General features: G+C 38.7%; 3 gene segments (V, D, J or C); all 3 read right to left on the reverse strand.

The window, feature by feature from the left end:
- The window catches only part of LOC117492939, a 35,995-nt gene extending 27,311 nt beyond the window's left edge, over positions 1–8,684 (reverse strand). The window contains 2 exon segments of the C gene segment in view: positions 8,187–8,493; positions 8,590–8,684. Of these exon segments, the coding sequence occupies positions 8,187–8,493; positions 8,590–8,632 (350 nt within the window).
- A 1,014-nt stretch (positions 8,685–9,698) lies between these two features.
- On the reverse strand, positions 9,699–10,073 carry LOC117492092. The segment is given in 1 exon segment: positions 9,699–10,073. A coding segment is annotated over 1 exon segment (375 nt).
- A 942-nt stretch (positions 10,074–11,015) lies between these two features.
- On the reverse strand, positions 11,016–13,307 carry LOC117492093. The segment is given in 2 exon segments: positions 11,016–11,326; positions 13,166–13,307. Coding segments are annotated over 2 exon segments (453 nt in total).
- Between the last annotated feature and the right edge of the window lie 2,015 nt (positions 13,308–15,322).

Here is a 15,322-nt window from a genome sequence, read left to right on the forward strand (position 1 = left end):
CTGGAGATGGTGAACCGGCCTTTCACTGACTCAGAGTAGAACTGGTTGCTACCATCAGTGTAGATTAAAGCGATCCACTCCAGTCCTTTCCCAGGAGCCTGTCTGACCCAGTGCATGCCGTGGCTACTGAATGTGAATCCAGAGCCTGTACAGGTCAATCTGTGAGATTCTCCAGGCCTTTTAGTCACTGAATCAGATTCTGTCAGAGTCTGACCATCAACACCTGTCAAGAGGATAAAAACACATCTGGTGAAATAAACTGTTGACACAATTAAAATCTGTGTTAGATAAAGATCAGTAAAGATGTTGACCTGCCCAGCAGACAGTGAGCAGCAGCAGTCCTGTCCTATAGTCCATCATGTTAAACTGTGTGTCCTCTGTCCTCTGTCCTCCTCTCTGCAGTCACATAAGTAGAGGGGGAGATATCTGAGTTTTGCATTGACTCCTCCTTTCTGATTGAACATTGTCCTCTTTTAACAGTATTTTAAAAACATTATCTCTACAATTTAAATTGGTAAACATTTCTTATTGGGCTGTAAGTCACTTTGTTACATTTTATTATTATTATGTAATTCAGATTTGTCAGATGAAACAAACAAATAATGGATTTTATTTACTGTTGATTAAAATAAATGTATTAACATTATTGTCATTAAAAAATGCTTTGAGTTAATTTAGTGAATAAATCACTTTACAGGTTTTATCTACATCTCATGTCTTTAACATTTATATTTTTAATCAAAGATGTATTTTTTTTTTTAATCAAAGAAAAGAAAAGAAATGCATGCATTTATTTTTGGAAAGAAACTCTGACATCCAACAATTTTTTGTTGTGTTTCGGTCGTAGAAGTACTGTTTAGTATGTTTCAATAAATAGTGTGAACAATATTCTTAGAGCTGAAATTGGTTGTAAAGAAACTTAAATTTAGAGCAAAAAATGCAATTACTGAAAATATATAATTATAGATACTTGAAAAGGCTGATGTTTAACCATTTAAAGAAGAGTTATTTATTTTTTATTCAGGGAATACATACAGTAATGTATCAGTGAGTATAACCTCTAAATGTTTAAACTGATGATGTAACAGTGAGCTGGTGTTGAGATCATTTCTGGTCTGAGGGCTCCTCCTCTGGTGGCTTCATGTTACAATTGTTCAAGCTCTGAGGGGTTTTTGTTCAGCTCTACTGATGGTGTGTGTCACAGTGTGTATCTGGCACAGTAATACACAGCAGAGTCTCCAGGCTGCATGCTCTGTCCGTTCAGAGTCACTGTGTTGCTGGAAGAGTCTAAGTCGATACTGAACTTGCTCTTCAGTGAATCTTTGTAGTATGTAGTTGAACCTTGTCTCATTCCTATCCACTCCAGTCCTTTCCCTGCAGGCTGTCTGATCCAGGCTGTGTACTAGCTGCTAACAGAATAAGAGACCTGACAGGTGATGGTCAGACGTTGACCTGGCTGCACAGTCACAGATGCTGGCTGTATCAACTGCTCACACTTCACACCTGTGGAGGGAAACATGTTGAATAGTGAGCGAGGTTAAGAACAGTGAGCAGTCAGTGTGAGCGTTCTGTCAGTGTCTCTGCCTCAGTGAGACTCACAGGATCCAGCAGCCAGCAGCAGCAGCAGAGCTACAGAGAACATGGTTGGTGTTGAAGGTGACCTGATGGAGCTTCTCTTCTTCTGCTGCAGCTGACAGCATGATATCAAGTCTTTATAGCAGACTGTGAGGAAGTTCACTTTGCATAGAGAGGAACACTGACAGGCTATAAAAGAGGGACGGACTGTCCTGTCTCGAGTTGTCATTTGGACTTGTGTTTGGACACATGAAATAACAAGAAAATTATCTTTTTATTTCCAATTAAAACTCAGACAAATAGTATATATATTTTCTGATGTAACTTTTGGTAGCTGCTTTCTGATGGAAGCAGTTTTATTGAGGCGATATTTCCCTGAGTGTTTTGATGATGTTGAGCTCAAGGTTTTTTTTTATTTGATTATCAGAACGCAAAGTATTGCCTTTCTTTTGACTTGTTGAGTTTTTGTACAGCATTTCTCCTTCCTGTGTCACTGTGTCTCTCGAGCACAGTAATAAACAGCAGAGTCTACAGCCGTCAGACTGCTCATCTGCAGATACACCTGCTGTATGTTGTTGTCTCTGGAGATGGTGAACCGGCCTTTCACTGACTCAGAGTAAGGCAAGGCAAGGCAAGGCACGTTTATTTATATAGCACCTTTCAACACAAGTGCTTTACAAAAGTGAAAAACATTAAGAAAATGGCATTCAAAAACAGTCATTAAAAAGCAAAGATAATAAAATAAACATTAAAAGAAAAAATACATGAATAAAGGTTACAGTGCTGTTTAAGATATGAATAGTTCAATTAAAAGCAGCGGCAAAAAGAAAAGTCTTCAGCCTGGTTTTAAAAGTAGTCAGAGTTGCAGCGGACCTGCAGGTTTCTGGGAGTTTGTTCCAGATATTTGGAGCATAATAACTGAACGCTGCTTCTCCATGTTTAGTTCTGACTCTGGGGACAGAAAGCTGACCAGTCCCTGAAGACCTGAGTGATCTGGATGTTTCATTATTTAGCAGTAGGTCAGAAATGTATTTTGGGCCTAAACCATTCAGTGCTTTATAAACCAGCAGCAGTATTTTGAAATCAATTATTTGACATACAGGAAGCCAGTGTAAAGACTTCAGAACTGGAGTGATGTGATCCACTTTCTTAGTGTTAGTGAGGACTCGAGCAGCGGTGTTCTGAATTAGCTGCAGCTTTCTAATAGATGTTTTAGTGAGACCTGTAAAGACACCATTACAGTAGTCGAGTAGTCTACTGAAGATAAAAGCATGGACAAGTTTTTCCAAATCCTGCGGTGACATTAGTCTTTTAATCCTAGATATATTCTTAAGGTGATAGTAGGCTGACCTGTACACCCTGATGAGATAACAAAGAGAAATGATCACTAACACACCAAACACAGGGCTGAATCACTGACTGACCATCAGTGGATGTTGTCTGATAAAAGATAAAACATCAAGAAGCAGGAGAGCTCACAGGGCAGAGAGAGAGCAACCAGCAGAAGAGAGAGAGAGTTGATCATCCTGAGACTGGAGATGTGACCTCTGATGCTCCACACAATGTACAGAGCAGTCAGACAGAAGTACTCTGCACACACTGGAGATTTGCATCAGGATAGCATGGGGAGGGAGGGGCTCATGCAGGGACTTGTAGTTTGATCTAATTGACTAAATTATTCGTCTTGTTTTTATTATATTCACTTATCCTTCTATTTGACATCTGACAATAAACTCAGAGTCATGCTCCCTTTTTGTTTTGAAGTATTTTATCCATGCCAAAAAATTACCCATGGTCCCATAAAATTAGTGGTTGAGTAACTTGGTTATTGAGCATTTGTTGGCTTTGTTGGTGGTTCATATCCTTGCACTTCTTACACTTACACAGTAAAACCCAACAGTGTCCTCAGGCTGCAGAAAAAGTCTCTAAGGATGTAGAAGAGTCACCATAGTTGACTTAGCAAGGATTGTGTTGCCATTATTTGATTTATTGTAAAAACAATTCCTAAAACTCTCAAAATTAGTAGATGTTATTTCAGTAAAAACATAATTCTTTATTTAAACCACAGTATTCACTGGATTCAAACTTATGTTATATAAGGTTATCCTTTAAAAAAATGCAGGCATTGCTGTGAGTCATGACAACCTGTCTCAACGCAATAACACACATGTTTTTCTAAATGAAATACATTTCATTATCAGCTGGCGATCATCCAATGGGAATTGTGTTTTCACAGCCCTGACACAACCCTGTCTCCTAGAAATTACGTTCCCACAAAACTAAATTGCATTCTCAAATACGTTTCGCAAGAAACGTATTTCCTTCCACGTTACGTTTGTTATGAACATATCTTAAATACGTTTATTTTCTACATATCTTCTAGAAACCTATTTTCTCTCACATGACGTTTGTTATGAACGTATCTTAAATACGTTTGCTTTCTACCTATATTTGCCATTTCTTTTCTAGCTTATAATAATGATAATAGTCATTTATTAATATCATTTTAGAGCAAACTTATTTTCGCGCTGGCTGGCGGCTGACTTTTCAGTTGACCAAATCCGTTATTATGCTGGTTAATGGTTAATAATCACAATATTGTTTGTAGTCGTTTCATACAGCATTCTCAATTACGTTTAACAAGAAACGTCTTTTGTCCCACGTTACGTTTGTTCTGAACATATCTTAAATACGTTTGCTTTCTACCTATCTTTGAAAATACATATTTTCTGTTTAAATTCACTATATTTCTTTAGGTTGCAACTGAATTAAACATTGCGTCAAATGAGATGAAATAGGATGTGGTGGTAAATAGAGGAAGTAGTTTTTGTACGACTCTCCTGTTACTGTCTCTCACTGTGTCTCTTCTGGCACAGTAATACACTGCTGTGTCCTCGGCCTTCAGACTGTTCATCTGCAGATACACTTTACTGCTGGAGTCATCTCTGGAGATAGTGAATCAGACTGCTCATCTGCAGAGACACCTGCTGTATGTTGTCGTCTTTGGAGATGGTGAACCGGCCTTTCACTGACTCAGAGTAGAAGATGTTGTCACTGTTATACATACTCGCAACCCACTCCAGTCCTTTCCCAGGAGCCTGTCTGACCCAGGCCATCCAGTAGCTACTGAATGTGAATCCAGAGGCTGTACAGGTCAATCTGTGAGATTCTCCAGGCCTTTTAGTCACTGGTTCAGATTCTGTCAGAGTCTGACCATCAACACCTGTAAAGAGGATAAAAACACATCTGGTGAAATAAGCTGTTGACACAATTAAAATCTGTGTTAGATAAAGATCAGTAAAGATGTTGACCTGCCCAGCAGACAGTGAGCAGCAGCAGTCCTGTCCTATAGTCCATCATGTTAAACTGTGTGTCCTCTGTCCTCTGTCCTCCTCTCTGCAGTCACATAAGTAGAGGGGGAGATATCTGAGTTTTGCATTGACTCCTCCTATAACTAAGTTTGTGTGTCTTTTTAAGAATAATTTTTGCAAGGCCATTTTTAAAGCAACAACAAATAGAAAATAACGATTTTGATTGCCAGAGGGACAGCTAGGCCTACATCCAATACGACAATAAACTCAATTAATTAACTAACGATTAATCTCAGGTGTATTTGATTGAATTTGGGTTAGAGATTAGATGATCAGAGCTGCTTCTTTAAGGGAAACATTATTAATATATTTTATGTATTTAATCAACTTCTCCAATGTGTTTACTGTGGACTTAAAGTTTGCCAGTTAGCTGACTGGAATCAGTTGTTTGTCTCCAGTGTTACATTTAGAATTTGCTTCATTTGGTTGTGGTTATGTGACAGTAATGTTTCAAATTCAAACAGATGAAGCTTTCCTGATAATGTTCATGATAAAATGATGATTTGTGTTCAATCGGCAAATCAAATATTTGTTTAATGTTTAATGTTATCAAAGTCTGCATTCATTAATGTACTTCTAGAGATATGTGGACAGACTTTAACCATACTGAATAGGGCTGTGCAATTAATCGTATTTTAATCGCAATTACGATTTTGGCCTGCCACAATTACGAAAACAACATAATCGAAAAAAAACTATTATTTTGCTTTGCTAGGTTGTGACAGTGCACTGCAACATATTTGATCTAATTTATTTTGGTCTAATTTATTTGTATTTATCATATTTATATATGTTTAGTAGCTTGTGGAAGTGCGCTCCAAAATATTTGTTGATCTTGTTTATTATTTAGTATTTCAATATAAAGTGAATGCTCTCATGGGTGGTGGTAAATAGAGGAAGTAGTTTTTGTACGACTCTCCTGTTACTGTCTCTCACTGTGTGTCTGGCACAGTAATACACTGCTGTGTCCTCGGCCTTCAGACTGTTCATCTGCAGATACACCTGCTGTCTGTTGTTGTCTCTGGAGATGGTGAAGCGGCCTTTCACTGACTCAGAGTAGTAGATGTAGCTACTGCCATCACTGTAGATATAAGCGATCCACTCCAGTCCTTTCCCAGGAGCCTGTCTGACCCAGTTCATGCTGTAGCTACTGAATCTGAATCCAGAGGCTGTACAGGTCAATCTGTGAGATTCTCCAGGTCTTTTAGTCACTGGTTCAGATTCTGTCAGAGTCTGACCATCAACACCTGTAAAGAGGATAAAAACACATCTGGTGAAATAAGCTGGTGACACAATTAAAATCTGTGTTAGATAAAGATCAGTAAAGATGTTGACCTGCCCAGCAGACAGTGAGCAGCAGCAGTCCTGTCCTATAGTCCATCATGTTAAACTGTGTGTCCTCTGTCCTCTGTCCTCCTCTCTGCAGTCACATAAGTAGAGGGGGAGATATCTGAGTTTTGCATTGACTCCTCCTCACAGGGTTTGTAAAAAATATCAACCCTCCATCTCAGCTGTTAACACTTTTCTCTAACTAGTTTCACGTTTTGTAGAATGTCTATCAGTATTGCGGTAACATCAAAAACACATTTATTCTAATAATACACAGATGATTATCTTTGCTCCGACTTTTGACAAGTTTATAAAAAAATTATTCAAATGTGTGAAATCATAATTTATATTTATCACATTAACCTAAACAAATTCTAATTAGATCATTCATGTTGGTATCAATGCTCTGTTTCACATAAGTCACTTTGATCATAATGAAAGCACATTTACTATAATCTAAATAATCTACAATATTATTCTGATCACCAATATATAGTAGTGTTTAGGAAATTTGCTTTATTAAAGTCTCACATTTCACCTTTCTAATAATCTAGTCACCCAGCCAAGCTCTCTGTCTGATCAAATATTGTTTTTCAGCTTGTTTCTCTTTTCATATTCAATGTAATTTGTGGCTTGTATTTATAAATATGACATGTGTTATTTAAAATAAAATAATAAGATATCATGAGGGACTATCTGGTGATTAATGGGAAACACATAGAAATCTAATGTGGATACATCAAAGTGCTTTTTGAGTTTGTGAGAAAACCCAGAAGTGTATATGATCACATTGCTTTGTGGTTAGTGGAGGTTTTTGTGCAGCTGCTCCACTGTCTTTAGTCACTGTGTGTCGAGCACAGAAGTAAACAGCAGAGTCTCCTGCTGCCAGGCTGCTGACCTCGAGGTACTGAGTGCTGCTGGGAACATCTTCAGTCATGGTGAAGCGGCTTTGAAAGGAGCTGCCATAGATAGGAGAGTTTGACCCTGTGTCCATCCACCCAACTCACTGCAGAGCTTGTCCTGACCTCTGTCTGATCCAGTGAATACTATTATGTATCATGTTATAACCAGATGTGATACATGACATCTTCACTGTCCCTCCAGGTGTTTGCACCTGAGAGGAGGACTGCTCCAGTTTGATCTCACTCCAGACTCCTGTAAGTAAATCATTTTTGCTCATTATCCAACATTTGACCAAAGAAATAAAAAAAGTAAATCAGAGAAGATTTTCTCACCATGAATAGTAACTAAAAATAATAAACTCCAGATAATTGTCCTTTCCATTATGTGAGAAACACTGTCAGTGCTTTCTGATCTGAGTGTTTCAGAAACATATAACACTTCTCTGGTGTTCTGCAACAAGTCGCTGATGGTGTGTTTTAAAGAGAGGAAGAGTTTGCATCGACCTCCCTCTACAGATTCAAAAAGGAACATGTGACATCAACATTTCCATAAGCAGAGTATCTCTACGACGGCTGCATTTACATTTCACATTCACTTACATTTGCTGTCAACTTATTTCTGGATTCATGAAAACAACAAAAAAGAGGAAATTAGTTTGTTTATGTTCTGCAATGACATCCTGTTTCTTCAGTGGTAGAGCTACTGTTATTTTCTATTCCAGTAGATCAAAACAGAAACGATATGTTCTGCATTTTCTACGCAATGCAATAATAATTGTGTAAAAATTCAAACGTATCATATATGTTTTGCATTTGTACAAAATGAATTTTCTCTCAGTCTCTTCTATACTGATCTTGGCTGCAGTGGAAGTGAAATAATATTTCCCAGACATTTCGAGGAATTATTTAAAGAACTTATCAGAGAGTGAGGTGTATATCATTGGTCACATTTAAACAGTGGTTGCTGAGTATTTGTGCAGGTCTGCTGGTGGTTTGTGTCACTGTGGGCTGACGTACACAGTAATACACAGCTGTGTCTGCAGGCTGCACACTCTGTCCTGTTAGAGTCACTGTTCCAGCAGAAGTGTCTCTGCTGTTGCTGAACTTGTTCTTCAGAGCATTGTTTTGAGTTAAGCTACCTCCACCCCACAAATGTGAAATCCAGTCCATTGGTTTTCCTTCACACTGTCTGATCCAACCTGTTGCATAGCTGCTATCAGTCAGAGAATAACCAGAGACCTGACAGGTGATGGTCAAAGGCTGTCCAGGCGGCACAACCATTGAGTCTGGCTGGATGAGATCAATACTGTTCACACCTGTGGAAACACAAAGCAACATTATCTCCATCATTCATCTGACCACTCAGTGTTTCTGATGTGTTTATTAGTGAGAATCCACTGAAAGCTCCTCACAGGATCCAGCTGCCAGCAGCAGTATCAGAGCTGCAGAGAACATGTTGATGTTGAAGCTGAACTGATGTGAGCTCTTCTGTCCTCTCTCTGACACACACACACACTTCGCTGGTTTATGAGGCAACACACACACAGATCATTTGCATACTGATGATTGGAAAACAGCTGACTAAAGTTAATGTAAATTATCCAAAAGATGAGGAAATGTTCAGGTGTGGTTTTAATCACAGAGAAAAGGTTGAGCAACAACATTTAGATTATAAAACAAACTTTTCTATAGTTTTATCAAAATATGAAGTCGGATAAAAACTATTAATTATTCTCCTAATCCAGTTATGACAATGATAAAGTTGTCTTTTACATATGTTATTGAATAATTATTTAATAGGAACTATCTTAGAGGATCCCATTCTACTATACAAAGGAATCTACTATATTATCAGACACTTTTAAAACGAACTTATGGTCTTACTATCCCTTTTAGATGCTATACCTACAATGATATACAGTATCAGTGATTGTAATGTCAGATTGTTTAAATTGGTGAAAACCCTTTCTGTTGAATTAAGTCAAGAATATTTCTATGACATCTTAGTACTCTTTCCCTCTTGACTGTAACAGTGAGCTGGTGTTGAGATCATTTCTGGTCTGAGGGCTCCTCCTCTGGTGGCTTCATGTTACAAGTGTTCAGGCTCTGAGGGGTTTTTGTACAGCTCTACTGATGGTGTGTGTCACAGTGTGTCTCTGGCACAGTAATACACAGCAGAGTCTCCAGGCTGCACGCTCTGTCCGTTCAGAGTCACTGTGTTGCTGGAAGAGTCTAAGTCGATACTGAACTTGCTCTTCAGTGAATCTTTTTGGAATGTGGAGTATCCAACACGTGCGCCGATAATCCACTCCAGTCCTTTCCCTGCAGGCTGTCTGATCTATTGAGTATGATGTCTGCCCACAGAATAAGAGACCTGACAGGTGATGGTCAGACGTTGACCTGGCTGCACAGTCACAGAGGCTGGCTGTGTCAACTGTTCACACTTCACATCTGTAAAAATAAAAATGATATGACAGGTTATCCTGTTAAACAGCAGTATAATAATAATACGACTCTCCTGTTACTGTCTATCACTGTGTCTTCTGGCACAGTAATACACTGCTGTGTCCTCGGCCTTCAGACTGTTCATCTGCAGATACACTTTACTGCTGGAGTCATCTCTGGAGATAGTGAATCTACCCTGGACCGACTGAGAGTAATAGATCGGAGTACTAGCTGTGTGTATGAAAGCGATCCACTCCAGTCCTTTCCCAGGAGCCTGTCTGATCCAGTTCCATAGTGAGCCTCCAAAGTTGAATCCAGATGTTGTGCAGGAGAGTCTGTGAGATTCTCCGGGTTTCCTGACTGCTGGTTCAGACTCAGTTATGGTCTGACCTTCAGCGACAGACCAAACAAACAGAGCAACCACCAAGAGTGTTAGCTTTCCCTGAGCCATGTTCACACAGTTTCTTGTGTTTTCAAAAGCTTGAGTCGCTCTTTAAATATGAAGTAAACTTGATCCCTGTGAGAATTAATTTGACGATTAGCTCCTCCTACTTTGCATTCTGCTTTAAAAGTCAAATTCAAGGCTATACAAACAGCATTAAACATCATTTAAACTAGCAGCAAATAGCTATTTAAGGCAATTGTAGACAAAAATGAACTGTTGATTAAAATACTTTAATTATTCTTTTTCAACGAAAGATCCAGTTGATTATTTTTTTTTCTTGAATTTGACTATAACTCATATGAGTAACATCAAAGCTTTACTTCTAATCATTGTTTTAGTTGTAACAATTTGAAACTAATTCAGAAATTGGTTGAACGATATGTTTTGTATTATTTTTATGTTGTAGCTGCAATGAAGGAAAGCATGATGGTCTAAATGTTTACTTGTGTTTGCTGCAGCTGGATGAAGACCTGGGTTTTGTTTATTCTCTTACTTTAAAGGTTTCAGTATTCAAATAGTGGCAATTTGAGGACAGATACAGAGAAACTTGGAGCCTTCAGAGGAAATAAACTACTAAGGAACTGAAACCTATTTGACAATGTGCAAAAACACATTTCTGCAGTGCATGAAAAATGCAAAGTAAATAAGTTAAAAGACGTAGGATCTCAGATTAGACCATTTTCTAAATGTTAGCACATAAATGCTTTTTATGATTCAGCTGCTGTCTTCTCTAAAGAGACATTTTGATAAGAGTCTGCAATAAACATGATAACTCTATTTAGTGATATGATTCCTACATTCAGCTATCTCTTAAGAAATATTTGTTACATTCTTTGGTGTAACTAAAGTTGTGTCATGATATTGAAAGACTCCAAATCTCACATTAACAGTGTGAGAAAACTGTGGTAATAATGAGGGGTTTTTGTACAGCTGCTCAACCAGCTTCAGTCACTGTGCGTCTCGAGCACAGTAATAAACAGCAGAGTCTACAGCCGTCAGACTGTTCATCTGCAGATACACCTGCTGTCTGCTGTTGCTGGAGCCGGTGAACCGGCCTTTCACTGACTCAGAGTAGTAGATGTTGGCACTGCTAGTAGGGTGGATCGAAGCGATCCACTCCAGTCCTTTTCCAGGAGCCTGTCTGATCCAGGCAATGTAGTAGCCGAATGAGAATCCAGAAGTAGTACAGGTCAATCTGTGAGATTCTCCAGGCCTTTTAGTCACTGGTTCAGATTCTGTCAGAGTCTGACCATCAACACCTGTCAAGAGGATAAAAACACATCTGGTGAAATAAGCTGGTGACACAATTAAAATCTGTGTTAGATAAAGATCAGTAAAGATGTTGACCTGCCCAGCAGACAGTGAGCAGCAGCAGTCCTGTCCTATAGTCCATCATGTTAAACTGTGTGTCCTCTGTCCTCTGTCCTCCTCTCTGCAGTCACATAAGTAGAGGGGGAGATATCTGAGTTTTGCATTGACTCCTCCTATAACTAAGTTTGTGTGTCTTTTTAAGAATAATTTTGCAAGGCCATTTATAAAGGGACAAAAAAAATATATAATGATTTTGATTGCCAGAGGGACACCTAGGCCTACATCCAATACGATAATAAACTAAATTAACTAACTAACCATTAATCTCAGGTGTATTTGATTTAATTTGGGTTAGAGATTAGATGATCAGAGCTGCTTCTTTAAGGGAAACATTATTTATATATTATTTTTATTTAATCAACTTCTCCAATGTGTTTACGGTGGATTAAAGTTTGCCAGTTAGCTGACTGGAATCAGTTGTTTGTCTCCAGTGTTAAATATAGAATTTGCTTCATTTGGTTGTGGTTATGTGACAGTAATGTTTCAAATTCAAACAGATAAAACTTTCCTGATGATAATGTTTATGATATAATGATGATTTGTGTTCAATCGGCAAATCAAATAGATGTTTTTTACTGTTTAATGTAATCAAAGTGTGCTTTCATTAATGTACTTCTAGAGATACATGGGCACAGCTTAACCATACTGAATCAGATAAACAGCTGCCTTGTGTGAAATGGGACAGCACACCTGAAATGTATATTTAAATACTTTATTAAGGGCAGTGAATTTATTTTTTCTGTATGTTTTTCAAATCAGTGTTAGAAGTGTCATAGATAGAGTGAAATTGCTATTATTATCCTTAAAATATATGTAAAACAAAACCACTTATGTGATCTTTTTATTTGAGTGGTTTACTAATGACAGTTCAAGGTTCAAGGTTCTTTAATTGTCAAACTAACATAGCTACAGAGTAATTATGTCGTTGAAAATCTTATGTCACAGGCTTCTCCAACAATGCAACATAATAATACAGATATTAAAAGTAATACAAAAAGAAAAATAGTTCTAAAATAAAGTGAGTATGTGGAATAGTGCAGTACGAGTCTATATACAAGTTATTGGAATGATATATATTAGATAGTAGATATATATTACTAAGTAGCAGATGAATGTTATGAAATTGTTTCAGCAGTTCAATTGTTTAACAGTCTCACTGCCCGCGGGAAGAAACTGTCTCCGAATCTTTTTGTTTTTGCCAGGATGCTGCGGTAACGTCTGCCAGACGGCAACAGAAAGAACAGTTTGTGGCTGGGGTGATGGGGGTCTTTGATAATCCGTAGGGATTTCTTCCTGAGCCGCTGGGAGTAAAGCTCCTCCATGGATGGCAGCTCCGTCCTGGTGATGTGCTGTGCAGTTTTCACCACCTTCTGTAAAGCCTTACGATTGAGGTCGGTGCAGCTGCCGTACCAGGCCGTGATGCAGCCGTGATGCAGCCAGTCAGGATACTCTCTATGGTGCACCTGTAGAAGTTGCAGAGTATCCTGAGTTAATTCTGTTTTTGCTAAAGATGGTTTTATTTTTGTCCTTTTCTCATGAGAAGAATTTGAAGAGTTTTTAATGTACCTACATCATTAGTTATGTTATATCATTAGATATTTTAATAGTGAAAAAGGGGCGACTTTTACAAAATATGAGCATTGCAATAAATGTAGTTAAGGATCTGTTTAATGTTCAAGTGGTGGTATTGAATAGAGGAAGTAGTTTGTGTACGACTCTCCTGTTACTGTCTCTCACTGTGTCTCTTCTGGCACAGTAATACACTGCTGTGTCCTCGGCCTTCAGACTGTTCATCTGCAGATACACTTTACTGCTGGAGTCATCTCTGGAGATAGTGAATCTACCCTGGACCAGGGGCGGACTGGCCATCGGGACGTTCGGGACGAATCCCGATGGGCCGGTACTGAAGTGGGCCGGTCGCGGACGATGTGGGCCGCTCGGATAAGTCACTAGCACACCCCCCCCCCCCCCGTTGATAATTTACCGAGGTGGGCCGGCGGAGAGTCCCGGGCTGATTTGTAGTCCCAGTCCGCCCCTGCCCTGGACCGACTGAGAGTAATAGATCGGAGTACTAGCTGTGTGTGTGAAAGCGATCCACTCCAGTCCTTTCCCAGGAGCCTGTCTGATCCAGTTCCATACTGAGCTTCTAAAGTTGAATCCAGATGTTGTGCAGGTGAGTCTGTGAGATTCTCCGGGTTTCCTGACTGCTGGTTCAGACTCAGTTATGGTCTGACCTTCAGCGACAGACCAAACAAACAGAGCAACCACCAAGAGTGTTAGCTTTCCCTGAGCCATGATCACACAGTTTCTTGTGTTTTCAAAAGCTTGAGTCGCTCTTTAAATATGAAGTAAACTTGATCCCTTTGAGAATTCATTTGACGATTAGCTCCTCCTACTTTGCATTCTGCTTTAAAAGTCAAATTCAAGGCAATACAAACAGCATTAAACATCATTTAAACTAGCAGCAAATAGCTATTTAAGGCAATTGTTGACTAAAATGAACTATTGATTAAAATACTATAATTATTATTTTTCAACGAAAGATCCAGTTGATTATTTTTTTTTCTTGAATTTGACTATAACTCATATGAGTAACATAAAAGCTTTACTTCTAATCATTGTTTTAGTTGTAACAATTTGAAACTAATTCAGAAATTGGTTGAACGATATGTTTTGTATTCTTTTATGTTGTAACTGCAATGAAGGAAAGCATGATGGTGTAAATGTTTACTTGTGTTTGCTGCAGCTGGATGAAGACCTGGATTTTGTTTCTTTGTTTACTTTAAAGGTTTCATTATTCAAATAGTGGCAATTTGAGGACAGATACAGAGAAACTTGGAGCCTTCAGAGGACATAAACTACTAAGGAACTGAGACCTATTTGACAATGTGCAAAAACACATTTCTGCAGTGCATGAAAAATGCAAACTAAATAAGTTAAAAGACGTAGGATCTCAGATTAGACCATTTTCTAAATGTTAGCACATAAATGCTTTTATGGTTCAGCTGCTGTCTTCTCTAAAGAGACATTTTGATAAGGCTCTGTTCTGCAATAAACATTATAACTCTATTTAGTGATTTCATTTCTACATTCAGATATCAGTTAAGAAATATTTTTTACATTGTTTGGTGTAACTAAAGTTGTGTCATGATATTGGAAAGATTCCAAATCTCACATTAACAGTGTGAGAAAAGTGTGGTAATAATGAGGGGTTTTTGTACAGCTGCTCAACCAGCTTCAGTCACTGTGTGTCTCGAGCACAGTAATAAACAGCAGAGTCTACAGCCGTCAGACTGTTCATCTGCAGATACACCTGCTGTATGTTGTTGTCTCTGGAGATGGTGAACCGGCCTTTCACTGACTCAGAGTAGTAGATGTAGCTACTGCTAGTAGGGTGGATAAAAGCGATCCACTCCAGTCCTTTTCCAGGAGCCTGTCTGACCCAGTTCATCCTGTAGTCACTGAATGTGAATCCAGAGGCTGTACAGGTCAATCTGTGAGATTCTCCAGGCCTTTTAGTCACTGGTTCAGATTCTGTCAGAGTCTGACCATCAACACCTGTCAAGAGGATAAAAACACATCTGGTGAAATAAGCTGTTGACACAATTAAAATCTGTGTTAGATAAAGATCAGTAAAGATGTTGACCTGCCCAGCAGACAGTGAGCAGCAGCAGTCCTGTCCTATAGTCCATCATGTTAAACTGTGTGTCCTCTGTCCTCTGTCCTCCTCTCTGCAGTCACATAAGTAGAGGGGGAGATATCTGAGTTTTGCATTGACTCCTCCTATAACTAAGTGTGTGTGTTTAAAAATAGACTTCATGTAAAGTATAATGATTGTGATTGCAAGAGGGACTCACCTAGGCCTACATCCAATATGACAATAA

This window comes from Trematomus bernacchii, unplaced genomic scaffold, assembly GCF_902827165.1.
Source record: "Trematomus bernacchii unplaced genomic scaffold, fTreBer1.1, whole genome shotgun sequence".
NCBI lineage: Eukaryota > Metazoa > Chordata > Actinopteri > Perciformes > Nototheniidae > Trematomus > Trematomus bernacchii.